At 51.0% G+C, this 16,450-nt stretch overlaps 1 protein-coding gene across 1 annotated transcript; it reads right to left on the reverse strand.

The window, feature by feature from the left end:
* Window positions 1–15: 15 nt before the first annotated feature.
* ADH5 (alcohol dehydrogenase 5 (class III), chi polypeptide) lies at window positions 16–16,395 on the reverse strand. The gene is made up of 9 exons (XM_032969205.2): window positions 16,177–16,395; window positions 12,439–12,540; window positions 11,509–11,650; window positions 10,800–10,887; window positions 10,168–10,387; window positions 9,065–9,325; window positions 8,176–8,311; window positions 7,039–7,177; window positions 16–442 (listed from the first exon to the last, which is right to left on the reverse strand). Exons 1-9 carry the CDS (start codon window positions 16,195–16,197, stop codon window positions 418–420), a joined length of 1,134 nt encoding a protein of 377 aa, XP_032825096.1. The 5' UTR covers window positions 16,198–16,395; the 3' UTR covers window positions 16–417.
* Window positions 16,396–16,450: the final 55 nt, after the last annotated feature.

Genomic DNA, 16,450 nt, shown 5'->3' on the forward strand with positions numbered 1-16,450 from the left:
GGACGCGCAAAAGCGTAGCAAACAACGGGTCTGTTTATTGAAATGATGCAACTGGACGATTCCACCGAGGTCATGTCAGAAACAAGTAGCTGGATTTTCATCTCATTAAATTGTTCGATTTTTCTTACTTTCACCTTCCCAGCGACTGTCTACGTACATTTTAATGTTTTCTTTTTAATTTGCAAAATGGTAATCTACTTGTTTTTGACGTAACAACTGTGCGGAACTGCCCGACTCGCATAGCGTATAATCGCCAAGCTTTCAGTATTTGTATCTGAAAATAGAGTACAATAAGAGCAGGCTGATTGTATTTATTTTCTACGATTTCACCGCTGTGCTGTTAATAGTTGCCAAGTGCTCTTCATTCTCTGCCGAAGCCCAGGGGACGCACGCCGATGGCCAACGGTGCTGCGGGGCCTAAAGCTTCAGCACGGTGCGGATGCTGTGGAGGTGGAGAAAATGAAAAGTGTTAGGCGGCCACCGTTGACGTTAACATGTCGTGGCTGGCGCGGGGATCGCAGGAACCCCGTCAAAATCGTGGCTGCATCCGTCGGCGTCATAGAACATCGGGTCGTACCGGGGGTGCAGCACAGTTGATTTAAGAGAGTTTTTACCTCCCCCCCCCCCCACCGACAACGAACAGATTTTGGTTGCTTGTAATTACACTCCCAGGGCTGTGTGTTGCAGGGGGTACCGGGTATGCGGTTTCAAGCTTCATTAATGTCAGAAAAAAAGGTGAACCTCACGATTCTTTTACCCAGGAGAGCCTCGCCGAATTTGAAAAAACTGTATTCGGGGAGGGTCTTGCATTGGGATATTTTACTAGTTCCATTTTTCTTTTTGGCTTGTAGTAGGAAACCGGTGTATCCAGGGAAAACCCACACACAGGAAGGAGGTAATAATTCAAAGTTCTGCATTTTGGACCTTTGGGCGTGTTCTCCGCAAACCAACAAAACAAATTTATAAAATAAAACAAGGATTGATTCCACCTGCAGTGCTGCCATCTTTTAGCCACCTCAGCCCAAAGCCTACAACATGTGGTATTCTGGCCAGTCTCCGAACACCTAGCCAGGCTTGATACTTTTTGGCCTCCGAGAAAGGTGCATCCAGGCTGATTTTGTTATAGCAGTGAAAATTCTCAAGCGATGGGTCAGGAGCCGTGCAATGGAGCGTTTTGGTGCCATCGCCGCAGTGCCACTGCACATACCTTTTAAAACATCAGCATAGTAGTAGCGTGCTATCGAAAGTCACTCGACAGTCCTCACGCCTGCCAACTCTGGTTGAAAGCATTAACGCGCGAGCGCTGTGCGTCTGTCCATCTGCCTTTAAGATGAGGTGACGATAGCTCTTGTAACAAACAAAAAAATCGCCACGTCCTGAAGCGTGGCGATTAAAACCACAGCCGATCGTGGGTGAGCCTTTTCGGGCCAAGGCGATGATGTCGCGCGCCGGCCTTCCACCCCCCGTTGGCGTCATCTCGCGACGTTACAAGACACCAGCAGTGCAACGCCATCTCATTACGGGGTCCATAATGTCAAGCTATCGCCAAATAAATACGAGGGCGAACGCACTTTGGAAATGCGACGCAACAATCCGTGCGTATTAGGAGGGGGTTTTTGTTCCTTATCGAAGCTTGAAACGTCGATGGGACAGCCACGGACGCAACCTAAGCGTGCAAGCTACAAGACTGCTTGCATGCAGATATTAGCCAAAACAGCGACGCAGAGTAATGCTCGCTCAGAGTGAGCTCTCAATCGGTTTTGTATTGTCAGCCTGATAATATTTGTGGAGTTTGCGGCGGTACAGTATTTGTTTCTTTGTTCTAGAGAGAGAATACTTCACGTTGTTTTGGCTCTGAAAACCCCACCTGGTACTAAAATAACTCAATTTAACCCGAAGCGGTTGGGCTGCACCGCTCCGACATTAATACGAACCGCTACTTCCGTTCATGTCAGATCTTGGAAGCTAAGCAGGCTTGAGCCTGGATAGTTCTTGGATTGGCGCCCATCATTGCCAATCAGTTGCCAGCGAAACTTGCCACCTTTGCCAACCTGCACTGGCCCAATGTGGTGAAGTATGGTCGGCAGGGCGTGGGTTGTTTCCTTTGTCCAGCAGTGGATTGGCAAAAAAGGGGCTGTGCATGTACAAAGTACATCCTACATCTCCTAGGGCAACTAAAGAATCTGTACTCAAGCGGGTGCAATCTTCTGTAGAGTGTAAATGTGCTGAAGAGATTAAAAAAATATATCAGTCCAAAACAAGGGGCGATTTCTGACTAAAACAAAACAATTCGCACCTATTTGCTTCTGAACAATAGGCCATGAATGTGTCCGATCCCATCAAATTTCAGAAGCTAAGCAGATCCCAGCTTGGTTAGTACTTGGGACTGGTGACCACGAGGGCTTGCCAGGTGTTGTAGGCACAGGACTGCGAGGTGTTGCCAGGAGATGACAGTGCAGAGTGTGTCCCCCCCTCGCCAACAAAATCTTCGGCCATGATTAATCCACCACTGCACGGAGGCATCTCCAAGTCACCATCCCACATGATTCCGCGACGGGCCAAGCCGCCACGGTGGTGAGATGTTAACTACCTCGTCTGGTATACAGGAAGTCGTGAGTTCGATTAAGACCCTGACGCCTGTGTATTTGTAGTTTGCATGTCTCTCACCGTGATGGTGTGGATTTTTCTCTGGGTTCCGCAGTTTCTGCAGTTTTTTCTCTCCGCATTTAGAATTTACGTGCGTTTAGAGTATTCGGCTGCTCTAAATTTTCCACGTGATAATAAGGCACTCAGTTGAGCTTTCATTTGTGACCAGTTCGCTTCTGAAAATGAGCTACATAGCTCAGTGGGCCTTGCCTGGTAAAATATAAATAGTTTTTAGTTTAGTGCTATGTGTAAATGTGGAATGCTGTACAGATAGAGGGATGTGCACATTGCTGTAACTTGACTGGGGGGGTGGGGGGGGGGAGTAGGTGCCACATCACCCCGTGTTTTGAGCACGACCCGTGAAATGTTGGACATCACCGAATTACAGGGGTGTCACGATTCACCCACCCTCCCTTTCCCCCATGATTTGAATTGTCGCGATTCAGGGTCAGGATTCGATTCATTAATCGATTCTCTTAATATTGCGATTAAGGTGCCAGTGGCGGCAGCAGCAGCAGCACAGATCTTTTCGCAGCTGCAGGGTTCACGTGGAAACATTACAACATTCACGGGATTGAAAAATGCCAGTTCTTGCAAAACTGCTTTTTGTGTTTAGTTTGCTGGCCTTGCCCCGGCACCTACGATTAGCAAGGTTGGTTACGTACGGTGCGAAACAAGTTCTACATGCAGGCAGCGATTCAATGCACGCGTTGTTTAGCTTAATAGTTTCTTGTGGATTGATGCATTGTATGATTTATTGAAGAGTCATTCAAATTGCCTCTCTTTGCCTCCTGCTACCAGTGGAAGTTACTGTTGATGAATCGACGTTGAGTTATTTAAGCCGGCCCCTCTTGAAAGGGGGATAACCGAGGGAATGTTTAGCCGGGATCCACGCCAGAGCAATCAATTGCACAATCAAATCGCACGGCTTAAATCGCCTGCAACTCAGTGCTGAGCAGCTGCTCCGAGGCTTCGTGGTGTGCAGCATACAAGCGCAGCAAAATCCTTTCTTGTACTGTACTTCTATACGCCACCCTCTCTCCACATCTGTACACCCCGCCATTACCAATCAGCGCTGATCAGCTTGCCTAAGTGTAATCAAATAACCTCCACGTGGCCCAACAGCGTATTGACAAAAGGGCTCTTACATGTGCATATATTTATCACTTTAAAATTCATAATCAGCCGACTTGCAATGCAGTACTCTATATGCGCTACAGGCCCCCCTTCCCACCTGCAGAACATCAAGGTTTTTTTTTTTCCTGCCACTGCAGTTGGACCGTATATTGGACCAGATTCAAATCTTCGAGGAGACGTGTGCCCGAGCGCTCGCGAATTCGCCACTTTACTAAAGGCAGCGGTGTGGACCCATTGGCCCACGCACGTTAATACTGCGGGTGGATTAAACCTTGAAATGAATACCCACGGGGGTCTGCTTCACGGCGGACGTTTAAGATCCTGTTACGTTATTTGAAACAAGAGTAGGCCGATGTGTGCCAACGGCACAGTCAGAAATTTGGTGGACCGGGCGTCGTCTCGAGGTGGACTGCATGGGAGGAACGGTGTAAATATTAAGCTTTGACGATATCTCAAGGGAGTGGCTGAAACACGGCACGCACTGCGGATTTGAAGCGCCGTTGCTCGCGATGTGGATAACGGTCGCGTTTTGGCGAAAAATATTTTTCTTGTGAACATTGTAGCCACGTGTTGGTGAAATTTATATGAATATTATCTTAATTGTGGGCCACGGGCTATTGCACTGGCGCACAAAATACATACTCTTGACGATTACCGTATTTGCCGGATTATAAGATGCTCTGGGGGAAGTAAGACGCGCCCAGAACGTGTGCCTGGTGGGAATGGCACCGGTCGTAAACACGTACTGGACCCAGCCTTAGCTCTTTCATTCCGTCCGTCTGACAAGCGGCGGGAATCGAACCGACAACTGCGCACTCGGCGGCGGCGACCGTGCTTTTTTCACCACCCGGCCACCGCCGGTGGGTACCCTCCTCCACCCGGGTGCCAGTTGAATCGGAACGTTGTCTCGCAGCAGTGTCTGCCTCTACGAGTGAAAAAGCAACCAAAACAACGCTCTTACCTACCTTGAGAGGTGCTATCGCTGTGCATTCTGAGGGGCCCCAAAATTCACGCGAAATTTTGGCGGAGAAGCGAACGTGAGCTGCTGAGCCTAATCAAAACAATCTCAACCCGAATAACGTGAAAAGATGATCTCATCTCGACCTTGTTCGTATCCGTCTTTGTTAACATCTGTCGCACTTTGCTACATATCATGCTTCCTCCAATATTACAACACCTGTCCCACATCTATACATCGCTCTCTCGTTATATCGCTGGGAGTTTATAAGCGCGGGGGGGGGGGGGGGGGTGGGGTCGCAAAATAATCCCTGCTCAGGGCTCCCATGGGGCCGGCCACCACCACTGGATATGTCCCACGCGAATTAGAACTTTTGTTTCTCCGCGAGAATATTTACTCAGATAAGACTTTCAAGTTATGGCTAAAGAGCACCATGATCGTCCTCTAGTCCACACGGGGTGGGGGGGGTTGTCTTGTTTGTGATGGCTTGAGTGCTAGCGTATAAACCCACTGCTGCTCAATCTGTACAATCCTCGATTTCGATTTAAAAAAAATATATACATGAACGCTTTCCAACCAAATTGAAAAGCGATAATGAATTCGCCGTGTCCCGTATGTCTGTAACGATTTTTGCAAGATAAATCCCCCGACACGATTGGAACTTTCGCGCGAAGTTGTGTTGCCGTTTGGGGCTTGTATGTTCAAAATGAGGGCTAAGGTTGATCAAGGAGTGATTCGCGAACCTTCCCCAGGCAGAGATAACTCTGTGCAAGTCCCAATTGTTTCATTGCAGCGTGTGCACACGGTAAAAAAAAATACTTTTAAGGACAAACACGTGTTGGAAAACGTTACAAAAATCCATGCATATACACGAGTTGTGTTCCTTGTTATTTTGATATTAAGATGTTCAATATCCGTTTGGGCTTGTATTTATATTTATACGGTTGCCTTGCGCAGCGTCTTGAGACGCTCATGCGTTTGGATGCTTTATAAATTCAAGTTATTATCCAGCAGATGGATTGACGAAAGGCTCTTAAACTACTGCTGCTACCACTACTGTCGTACTCAGTTATGGGAGTGACCTTGCAGTGACATCAGGGCCACAGGTGACGGGCATGACCATTCATTGAAACATTTGAAAGTATTTCTCAACCATGAAATTTCAAGAGCACATCAAAACAGCTCGGAGCACCCGGAGTCCAGGTGCATACATCTACAAGAGAAGGGGGGGGGGATTATTTGATCCTCATGGCGGTTCCCCGGGGTACCAAATAATACAAAATGGCCGAGGCAATTAAATATATTTTTTTCCCGGGACACTATTTTTTTCCCAGGGGTGTGTACTTAACCCCCTCGACTGGGGTACCAATCAATCCGAAATCAGTGCCACGCTCCGCGTTGTCGAAACGCAGCGAGGACGAATGCGCCGAAACCCTGAACGCTCGTATGCACCGTAGTGCATCGTGTACGGCTCATTGAGATGAGTCGATTGCCGCATCGCCGGCCATCAACAGACTAAAAATTACTGCATCACGGACATTATGCGAGAGCCGGCGTACCGCCATGAGGTTCATTTGTTGCGTTCCGTTTTGCTGCTGAGGTTTGGCTTCGGTCGTAACTGTGTCAGGGTCTCTGACCTCGTGCGAAGCCATGGTTTCATCAACCGCCCCCCGCCTCGCTCGTGTCGTACAATTAAAGCTCAACGAGGCCTCTGCTGCCTTCGCCAAAATTCAATCCTCATGCTTTTTTTCCCCCCGCGAATGATTCCGCGCGCAAAACATCGGTGCGCTCGGGAGGCGTAGGAGGCCGGGCGCTGTGCCAGCTTAGTGGGTACTTGCTGACAGCACTTGCCCTGACAGTCGACATAGCTATACAGGGGAGTGCCCGCATGTTTGTGCGTGCTGTGTTAAGCATGCCTACGTACGTGTCTACATGCTTGTTTGTGCGTGTGTCTGTTAGGAGCGGGAGCGCTGCCCGACAAAACCAGGCAATCCGAGCTCGATTCCCGCTCACGGCCAACACCCAGTGACGATTATCTCAACTGGTCCTGGGCCTCCCCTGGGTCGACTCAGCCTCAAATTAGTACCCGGTACGGTGTGTAATTTTTACCACTAGGGAGACAAAGGCGGCCGGGCGTGGTGTTGGCCACCTACCCCTTCATGCGCCGTGGCCGGCCTTCACAGGTGCTCGCTAACGGCACTTGCCCCAATAGTCTGTTAAAGGCTACACGGGGGATCTTTGTGTCTGCGAGTACGCGCGCCTCCGCATCTTGCCGTCAGGGACTGCCGCCCGCTCACCTCTTGCCCTCGTGCATCAGGTCAAACGCCTGGTTGATCTCGGCGAAGGGCAGCGTGTGGGTCACAAATTCGTCCACCTTCAACTTCTTGGCCAGATAGTCGTCCACCAGGCGCGGCACGCTCTCCACGCTCTTCCACCCTGGCGTCGCGCGCACGCGGTCACACGCACGACACCCGTCACACACACACGCTGCCACTAACGTCGCTCCGGGTGCTATTCACAGGTTAACAAACACGGTTCCGCACCCCCCCTCGCCGTTTGGCCGGAACAGTCCCGGTGGCGTCAGAGAGGCTGTGGGCGAGCAATATCAGAATCGGACCTGCGTCTTATCCTCTACTTAAGAACATTTGACTTACGAACTTTCAGAGATACGAAGGAACCTGTCTGTATGTCCAGTTGCCTGTTCGGACCGAGAGTCGTAAGTTCAACAGCCGCGCAATAGATGGCGGTGGTAGTGGCATCTACAGAACGTGAAGAACCAGTTGCATCTACATCTGCAGAACATGAAGAACCAGTGGCATCTACATCTGCAGAACATGGAGAACCAGTGGCATCTACATCTGCAGGAGATTATACAACTTTTAAAGCCATTCCCCGTGTTTAGTGTACATGCCATACAACGTGTTTGGAATCGACAGGAGTAAAGTTGGACTTGTGAACAAATCGACTTACCAACAGACCTCTAGAACCTAACTCGTTTGTAAGTAGAGGAGTCCCTGTATGGATTTATATAAGCGCCTTATTCCAAAGGCGTTTTTACAAGAATTATACAATTGTACGTAGGATTATGGCAGTTGAAATGAAGGGTGTGGTTATTAAAAGTGGTGGTGTGGTTACGGTGACAGGACAGGTGGGCGTGGTTAACGAGGGGTTGGGGTAGGCCTGGTCGGAGTTTGGGGCGCAGGGAGTAGCAGGATGATGTTCTAGGGAGGAGTACCTGCTGAGCTGTGTAAACAACACCAATGGGGAGAAAAAGGCGGCCAGGCGTGGTGCTGGCCACAAAACCCTGTCGTGTGCCGTTCCGGCCTTCATAGGTGCTGCTCGCTAACAGCACGTGACCCCCCCCCCCCTCCTACCTTCAGCCTGTGTAGGCTATACGGAGAGGGGGAATATTTGTCTTCGTGCGAGCAACGTACCCCCAAAGGCGGTGCCCTTCCAGGTGCGCCCCAGGACGAGCATGAAGGGCTTCGTCGCCATCTCCTGGCCGGCTGCAGCCACCCCGATGATGACGCTGACGCCCCAGCCCTTGTGGGTCGCCTCCAGTGCCGAGCGCTTGTGACGGCAAGGGTTTTCGCGGCGACAAACGTCAGAGTTGCAGGGCATCGATCTTACGTTACCACGCCCACGGCAATCGTTCCCGTGGTACGAATAAAAACTGCCGGCAAAGCTTAGTCGGTGCCGTCGGAGGGATTAAGAATCTGTAGTTTGAATTTCTTTCTTGTGGTCTCAATTTGAATCGTTTCTCTTTTTTTTATATATCGTACACACCGGCAACTATAACTTGGCATGTAATGATTCTTTACCTGCCCCAGCGATTCGATGCATTGGAGATGAGCAATTAAATTCGAGAATCAATTTGTCTCGGGTTTGCAGTCTCGTTTTTTTTCTTTCATATAGAAAGGGCGCTTAAATGCTTCGGCAACTCAAGAGCACCTTACGCCAAAAATCCCAACTCATCCATTCCAATGCTCTGCTGCAGTATAGCCACGTGGGGGGGGGGGGTTGGGGGTTGGGGGGGACACACACGATGCCCTCAACAGGGGAGGGGGGAGATTCTGCCAGTTTGTATTTTCGTCGCGACGAAGTGAGTAATTTGAGTTAAACACCCCCCCCCGCTCGATGCACGCAATCAAAACGGAGCCCCCATTCACACAGACCGGCGCTGCTCTCCTCGCCCGAGTCGCTAATGTCCACCACATTTAGTCGGGGGACCGGCGGCGTCAACTCGAGCGGCCGTGCGCGGTGACGGTGTCGATGACAACCTCCGCCCCCCCCCTCCCCCGCACCACCCCCGCGCCGACCCACCATGATGCCGACGTTGCCGATGCACTCGAAGGAGTAGTCGACGCCGCCGTCGGTCATCTCCACGAGCACCTGCTCCACCGGCTTCGCATGGTCCTTGGGGTTGAGGAACTCGGTCGCCCCGAACGTGCGCGCCGCCTCGAACTTGCCCGGGTTGATGTCGACCCCGATGATGCGGCTGGCGCCCGCCGCCTGGCACCCCATGATGGCGGCGAGGCCGACAGCGCCCAGGCCGAAAACGGCGCACGTGGAGCCAGGCTCCACCTGGCCGGGCGGCGCCGCGCGGGTGAGCTACAGCGGGCGAGCTACAGCGGGTGAGCTACAGCGGGTGAGCTACAGCGGGTGAGCTACAGCGGGTGAGCTACAGCGGGCGAGCTACAGCGGCGGCGGTCAAGTGGCACCGGCGCTCCCCGCGCGCGGCTCAGTCGCTCTCTCGAAACGTCGAGCGGCCGAGGCGGTGGCCGGGGCGATGGCTCAGAGGCTCAGGGCGCTGAGCTGGCACCACTCCTTCAAACCCGGGACATCTCGGCGGCGATGCATGCCCAGCGCTCGTACCGCTTTGGCAACCACCCACCCTCGTATTTCTACCATTTTAAACCTCTCCCACTCTCAAGAAAAACCGAAATAAAACGTGTCGGTAACGAGGCTCCCCACGAGGTCATGCGGCAGGACTCGTGGCCCAGTTTGGCGCCAGCTATTACAGAGTGCGGTCACGTCGCTGCGGTTCTTTGCGGTGAGCACAATGTCTTTAAAAACGACGGCGCTAACCGCTCGCGCGTTCCGAGGTTCAGCGGTGACCGGGGCACCCCACCCTGCAAACGTATTAATCACGAGGCACTGAGCACGGCTCTCAAAATACTTCGGCGTCACCGACACGGCCACCGGTGCGAACTGGAACTCTTCTCTGACCTCTGCCCACTCCGCCTACTCTTGATCGCAACAATCGCCTGGCTCATCAGACCGCCTCGATGTAAACAAAAATCACGGCCCGCCGCTCCGCTCCACTCCTCCACACCAACGCGTGCCGTACGCAGTTAAGACGAAGGCCGGTGTGGCGCCGACGCATTTTTTCCGAACTCCCCCACCGTCACCCCCCCCCCCCGCACCTTGGCGGTGTTGAGGGCGGCGCCGTAGCCCGTGGCGACGCCGCACCCCAGCAGGCAGACGCGGTCGAGCGGCGCGGCCGGCGACACCTTGGCCACGGACACGTCGGCCACCACGGTGAACTCGGAGAACGTGCTCGTGCCCATGAAGTGGAAGAGGCGCTGGCCCCGGCAGGAGAAGCGTGACGTTCCGTCCGGCATCAGTCCCTGGCCCTGCGTCACCCTGAAGTCCGAAGGCGGATCGACAGGCGGGTGGTGTCGAGTTACGAGAGCAGGGCGATCGAAGCCATCAGGAGAAGACTTGCGACAACAAAAAAAAAACCTCTCAACTCTGCTCCTGTGGGGTTAGCATTGTCCGCGTTCGGGTTACGGTTGCTCAGGAATTTCCACTGCACTCTCGGCATCCGCCACGTGTACCCCATACTACTAAAGGTCATTCCGTCGAGTATTCGAGTGCGTTGCGCGGGTGAATTAGGTACGCTCTTATCACGACGGCTTTATTTGCAACGTAGCACACCGTGGTAACTTGACACCGTGACGCCCCGGGGCGTGTGATACTCGGGCACATCGCCCAAGAGATGAAGCAATATATTGCGTCAATGAACACTGAGCAAGCGAACGGGCTCAGCACAGACCTGATCTTCTGGCAGAGGTTTGTCTTGGGGCTCAGGCAGAATTTGCACTCCCCACACTGCGGGATGTAGAGGGGAATCACAGCATCGCCTGCAACACACGGACACAGGCAGCAGTAACACCCCGGGCACGTTCACATCGCTGGATTGAAGTACCGTGACCTCCCGAATATCCGGGGTCATGGTGGGGGAGGGAGTTTCGGCTGGGATCTAAAGAAACAAATGTAAATCAGCGCACACTCACGATGACAAACGAACGAGCGCTTAATAGGTGGGGTGTGTCGTCAGTATTTCGTTGTTCAAGCAATCGGGTGTCGTGGCCAATGACTTTGCAGCAAACACGCACCGAGTCACTGGCCCTGCTCCTCAATGGCAAGTGAGGAGCAGATGAGAATAATTGACCCGAGCCGTCGTACAAGCAGTAAAGCTAGCCTATTTATATTCGATGCCGGAGCAGTAGGTGCGCCCCAACTATTGAAGAAAAGGACGAAGATGGCGGAGCAGAAGAAAGTGTAACAGCAACGTTTTCAGTTCTCCATTGAAATGGGAGGCAGTGAGCCCCAACAGGGCTGAGCGAGCCAACGTACTTACATACGGACGGACAGACAGAAGTACAGACGTACAAACGTACGTACGGTCGGACGTACGGACAGATAAACGGACGTGCAGACGTATGTCTGTGCGTACGTCTGCACGCGCACGCGCGTCTCACCGGGCTGCACGCGTGTAACGCCCTCGCCCACGCTCTCCACGATGCCGCCGCCCTCATGCCCCAGCACCACGGGGAAGACGCCCTCCGGGTCCAGGCCGCCCAGCGTGTACGCGTCCGTGTGGCACACGCCCGTTGCCACGATCTGCAACACACACCCAAAGATAAAGATCCCTCCCCACCACCACTGTGTAGGCTACGCAGACTTTAGGGACAAGTGCTGTTAGCGAGCACTTATAAAGGCTGGCACGGTACACGAGGGGGTGGATGGCCAACACCATGCCCAGCCGTCTTTGTCTTCCCAGTGGCAATGTTTGCACATCGCACCAGGTACTCATTTGAGGTCGAGTCGACCTAGGGGAGGCCCAGGACCGGTTCAGATAATCGTCACTGGTGTTGGCCATGAGCGGGAATCGAACCTGAGTCGTTAGGTTCGTAGCGCAGTGCGCCAACCGCTACATTACCACTCCCCACTGCGCCACCGCTCACACCCACACATAGCTGACAAAGATTCCCCGTATAGTCTTAACAGACATGCTGCCAACTTTCAAGCTTTATTCACAAAGTACAAAATAATTTGCGAATTTAGCTGTTTGGATTGGTATAATAATCAGCACAGACTCATCTGTATTTCTACCAAATGTCTGTTACTCTAGCCCTTCGATCAACATCATTCTAACTTACATCAGTCACTCAGAACTCGCACGTGTATGAAGGAACTCGGCAGCGGGGCCCTCATTGTCTCTGACCCATGCATAACCAGGGCCTGCGGTGCAGAGGGTCGCAACCAACTTTGATTCGGAATTGAGACCTTCAATCACGGGTGGCGAAAAACACGGACGTGAACCCAGGATCTCAGCGGAGCTGGCTCCGCGTCCCTACCCCTACCCCACCGTGCACCGCACAGCGTGCTGAGGTGCCAACCGGGCCCACCTTGATGCGGACTTCATGGGCGCGCGGTGGCTCAACCTCCACCTGCTCGATGACGAGCGGCTTCTTGGCCTCCCAGGCCACAGCGGCGCGGCACGTGATGACCTGCAGAGACACAGAGGGGGGAGGCGGAGGCGCGGGTTAACGGCGTTAACGAGCGAACCCATCGTCAGAAGCAACCCCAACTGGACGGGATACAACGGTGCATCGAATATGATCGATTCGTGAGACTCAGGAATACGTGCGGAGCCATGTGCATGTGAAATATGATTAAGTTTTACAATATAAATGTGTCGTTAAACCCGCCACCACCCAACACGTGCAATTAGTGAGGTGTGTCACGGATTGTAAATGTGGGTTTACTCTCCCAACACACCGGTGCGCTGTACTAGTAACGAATTGGCATGTTTTGTTTACGTGACAGTCCTTACTAATTGGCTGTGGCGGGCTTAACGACACTTTTATATTTATGCGATATAACCCAAACACCCATATTATGAATATTGGTTGCAAAAGCCTACGTGTTAAAGTGGATTTTACAACTTGTGCATATATGTGTAGAGTAGGTTTAGGGTAATGGAGCGGGTGAAACTGTACAAGAGGGAAAACAAATGGCAAAGTCGGTATAAAAATGAATAAAAAAATTATTGAATCAAATAAGAGAAATGAAATGGAACAATTTCTCTCCGTGGTGTTTTCCCACCTCATCTCGCCTCTCATTCGTTCAGTCGCGTCTCTCTCTATCTCTCTCTATCTCTCTCTCTATCTCTCTCTCTGTCTCTCCGTCTCTCTCTCCGTCTCTCTCTGTCTCTCCCTCTCTCTCTCCCTGTCTCTCTCTCTGTCTCTCTCTCTGTCTCTCTCTCTGTCTCTCTCTCTGTCTCTCTCTCTGTCTCTCTCTCTGTCTCTCTCTCTGTCTCTCTCTCTGTCTCTCTCTCTGTCTCTCTCTCTGTCTCTCTCTCTGTCTCTCTCTCTGTCTCTCTCTCTGTCCTTCTCTCCGTTTAGCCAATTTCGTTTTCAATCCTTCCCCCTCCTTGCACCCCTACCACTGGAATCAACTCCCCCTGTGCATGAAGCAGTTCTCCTCCTTCACCTCATTCCGTTCCTCTCTTAAAGCCTCACTCCTTTCTTCTCCATCGCTCGTTCCCCTCCTCTTCACTCCCCTCGCCCCTCCACCCCGTCCCTCCCCTGCTGCCCTCTCGTGACCCCCACGTGACCTCTGTTACGGTCACGTTTTTCCTCAGCCCTCGCACTGCCCTTGATATCTAAATCACTCGCTTTTTGGACCGCTTTGAAAGCGGCCTGAGCTAAGGAGCTCGATAAATATAAACTAAGATAACGGGACGACTTTTATGTGCAGTCATCAGCGACAAGGCTGAGATCTTAAATTTTGATTTAAAGCTTTCGTGACTGCAGTAATTCATATTCTTAGTTCTTTCGGTAAAGTCACGTTGAAGGGAAACAATAAAATAATAAAATATATATTAAAATATATATTATTTTATTGTTTCCCTTCAACGTGACTTTACCGAAAGAACTAAGAATAAGGCTGAGATCATCCACTCACTCGACTTGAGAACCCGGTTTAATCACTTGGTGTCTGAAACCCGGTATCTGTAAACTATTAAAACTACATCATTATTTTATTTTACCAGGTAAGGCCCACTGAGCGAAACTGGAGGACACGGATTAAAAAGCCACGCGAACACGGGGAAAAACACGCAAGCTCCAAATATACAAGCGTCAGGGGTCGGGATCGAACCCACGTTCTCCTGTATAACAGGCGAGGTAGTTAACATCTCGCCACCGCGGCGCAGGGTTCAAACCCAGGCTCCGAGCAGCGCTGGCTTGGCAGCTCGTCAGCTGAATCCACCCTGTGTAAAGCTTTAGCAGAATTCAGTGAGTGATCACCACGGAGGTGCAAGTCTGCACAGTGGGTGAGAGGGCACAAGACTCCCGATGTTTGTGTCAGAGCGACGGTGAAAATTTATAACTGCGAGCGCAGTGCTTTAGGACTTTCTTGCTTCTTGTGACCCAATGCTTGTAAAGTAACATTCAGGCAAGGATGCTCTCTGTTCCAGTTAACGTGCAAACGTGGAGCGGACTTTGTTGGTTGATGCGAGGCTGACAATTGGAATTCATAGGCGGTGCAGGTTGGATTTCAGTCCTCCTTTAATGTATTTCAATGATTATTTTTTTAAAAAACCGGTGTATTACTCATTAAACATATATACGACCGTTTATATTGCTGCAATATAATTGCCTATTGGCTTAAGGACGTGCAATTAGCAGTGGCCGCCAAACACAAACTGTGCACAAACATTCAGAGACTTTACCCTTTCTGGCAATAAAACATGCTCATAGCCGTCAATCCGCACCGTTCACCCGTATTCTTGTACAGGGAAATACAACCGTTTCAACACGGGCAAAACTAAAACTGATAGTTGTGTGTGTTTCTGCCTTGTGATGGGATTTTGTAGGGTGAACGTTGAGATTTACAAGGCCACGGGGTGACGAATAAGGTATGAATTGGTCTGCAATAAAGTAGGGCAATGGTTGACATGTATGCATGCTCAACAAATCATGTTCACCACGGGTACTGTGTGTGGTTCATGCAGTACTCGATTACCTACAAAAATGTATATATTTGGTGTGTGAACATCTTAGCGCCTCCTGTTTCATTTCCACAAAGGGTAAACAAATATTCTTATTTTCCATGGGTTGATACTGGCACACACAAAACAAGGCCCCATGATACGAGCTGGACAATGATTTCAATATTCATCTTCTTTGGTTCTTTCGGTAAAGTAACGTAGAATGAGAATAAAATGTCTTATTTTATTATTGTATTCTCATTCTACGTGACTTTACCGAAAGAACCAAAGAAGATGAATCCTTGCAGTCACGAAAGCTTTAAATCGAGATTTAAATATTAACACAATGCTACAATTCGTGTTACGTAACAGGTTAAATTCCACGGAGAGTGGTCCATCTCATCAGAAACTCAGAAGCTAAGCAATCGAGAGCCTGGTCAGTGCTTTTCACGGGTGACCTAACCATGTAGAACTAAAATAATATTCTTCTCAGGGGTAAGATTGTGCCAATTTTCAACGTTCTACGGAATTATCCACTGCATAGTCCATGATTTCAAAAGTTGTTTTGCATTTTGTACGCTTTTAGAGCTATGGGAATCCATCGATGGAAATTCCACATTGCTATGACGGCGGGAGAGTCTGCCCGGGGTCCACAGCGGTTCTATGCAGAGCCGAAGCAACAGCCGCAACAGCGTCACAAGCAACAGCAGCAGAAGGACGATCACAGCAACGAGTAGTGACAACAGTAGCGGCAGCAGTAACAAGTGAATACAGCTGCAGCAGTAGCAGCAGCATCAGGGTGGAGACGCAAAGCAAACAGGAACCCGCTGTGGCAGCCGCTGAATGAGTACAGCAGAGGAGCAAGCCAAACTTGTGAAAACCCACTTTGTATTTTAGCAGGCAAGGCCCAAACCGAGCCAAACAGCATGTTGTGCATCTACAGATGATAAGCTCAACGAAGCTGAGCTTTAAAAACGCAGTCGCCAAGGCGCTCTAAACCAACAACAACAACATTGCTACAGCCACAACATCAGCAGCGGTAACAGCAGCATCAACTTTCAGCAATCACAACAGCAGCAGCAATAGCAGCAACAGCAACACGAGAAGCGGCATGAATCAACAGCAGCAAATGGTGAAACGCTGTCCATACTTTCCCAGCAGTATCGGCCATCGCTTGAGTGAGTGGAGGAGGAGGCAGAAGGGGTTGGTGATCGTCGCTTGAGTGAGTGAGTGGTGGAGGAGGGAGGGGTTGGTGATCGTGGTGGTGGTGGTGATGATAATGATGGTGGTGATGATGATAATGATGGTGGTGATGATGATGATGCACTGTGTTCGTCACTGAACCCGTGCCTTGAGCGGGTTGGCTGCGACGAGAAACGCCTCCCCACCACACAAAGGGCCCCAGCCCCGTGTAGCTCTCTACA

The sequence above is a fragment of the Petromyzon marinus genome, chromosome 41 (genome assembly GCF_048934315.1).
Source record: "Petromyzon marinus isolate PM22_M1 ecotype Great Lakes invasive population chromosome 41, UKy_Petmar_22M1.pri1.0, whole genome shotgun sequence".
NCBI lineage: Eukaryota > Metazoa > Chordata > Hyperoartia > Petromyzontiformes > Petromyzontidae > Petromyzon > Petromyzon marinus.

Excerpts from the sequence above, each read along its gene's own strand:
- ADH5 (XM_032969205.2), bottom strand. The coding sequence starts at position 16,197 with ATGGCCGATACTGCTGGGAAA. Across the intron at positions 7,178-8,175 it reads GAAGGGCACCGCCTTTGGGG|GGTGGAAGAGCGTGGAGAGC; the intron begins GTACGTTGCTCG and ends GCGCGACGCCAG. Across the intron at positions 443-7,038 it reads CTGATGCACGAGGGCAAGAG|CATCCGCACCGTGCTGAAGC; the intron begins GTGAGCGGGCGG and ends CCACCTCCACAG.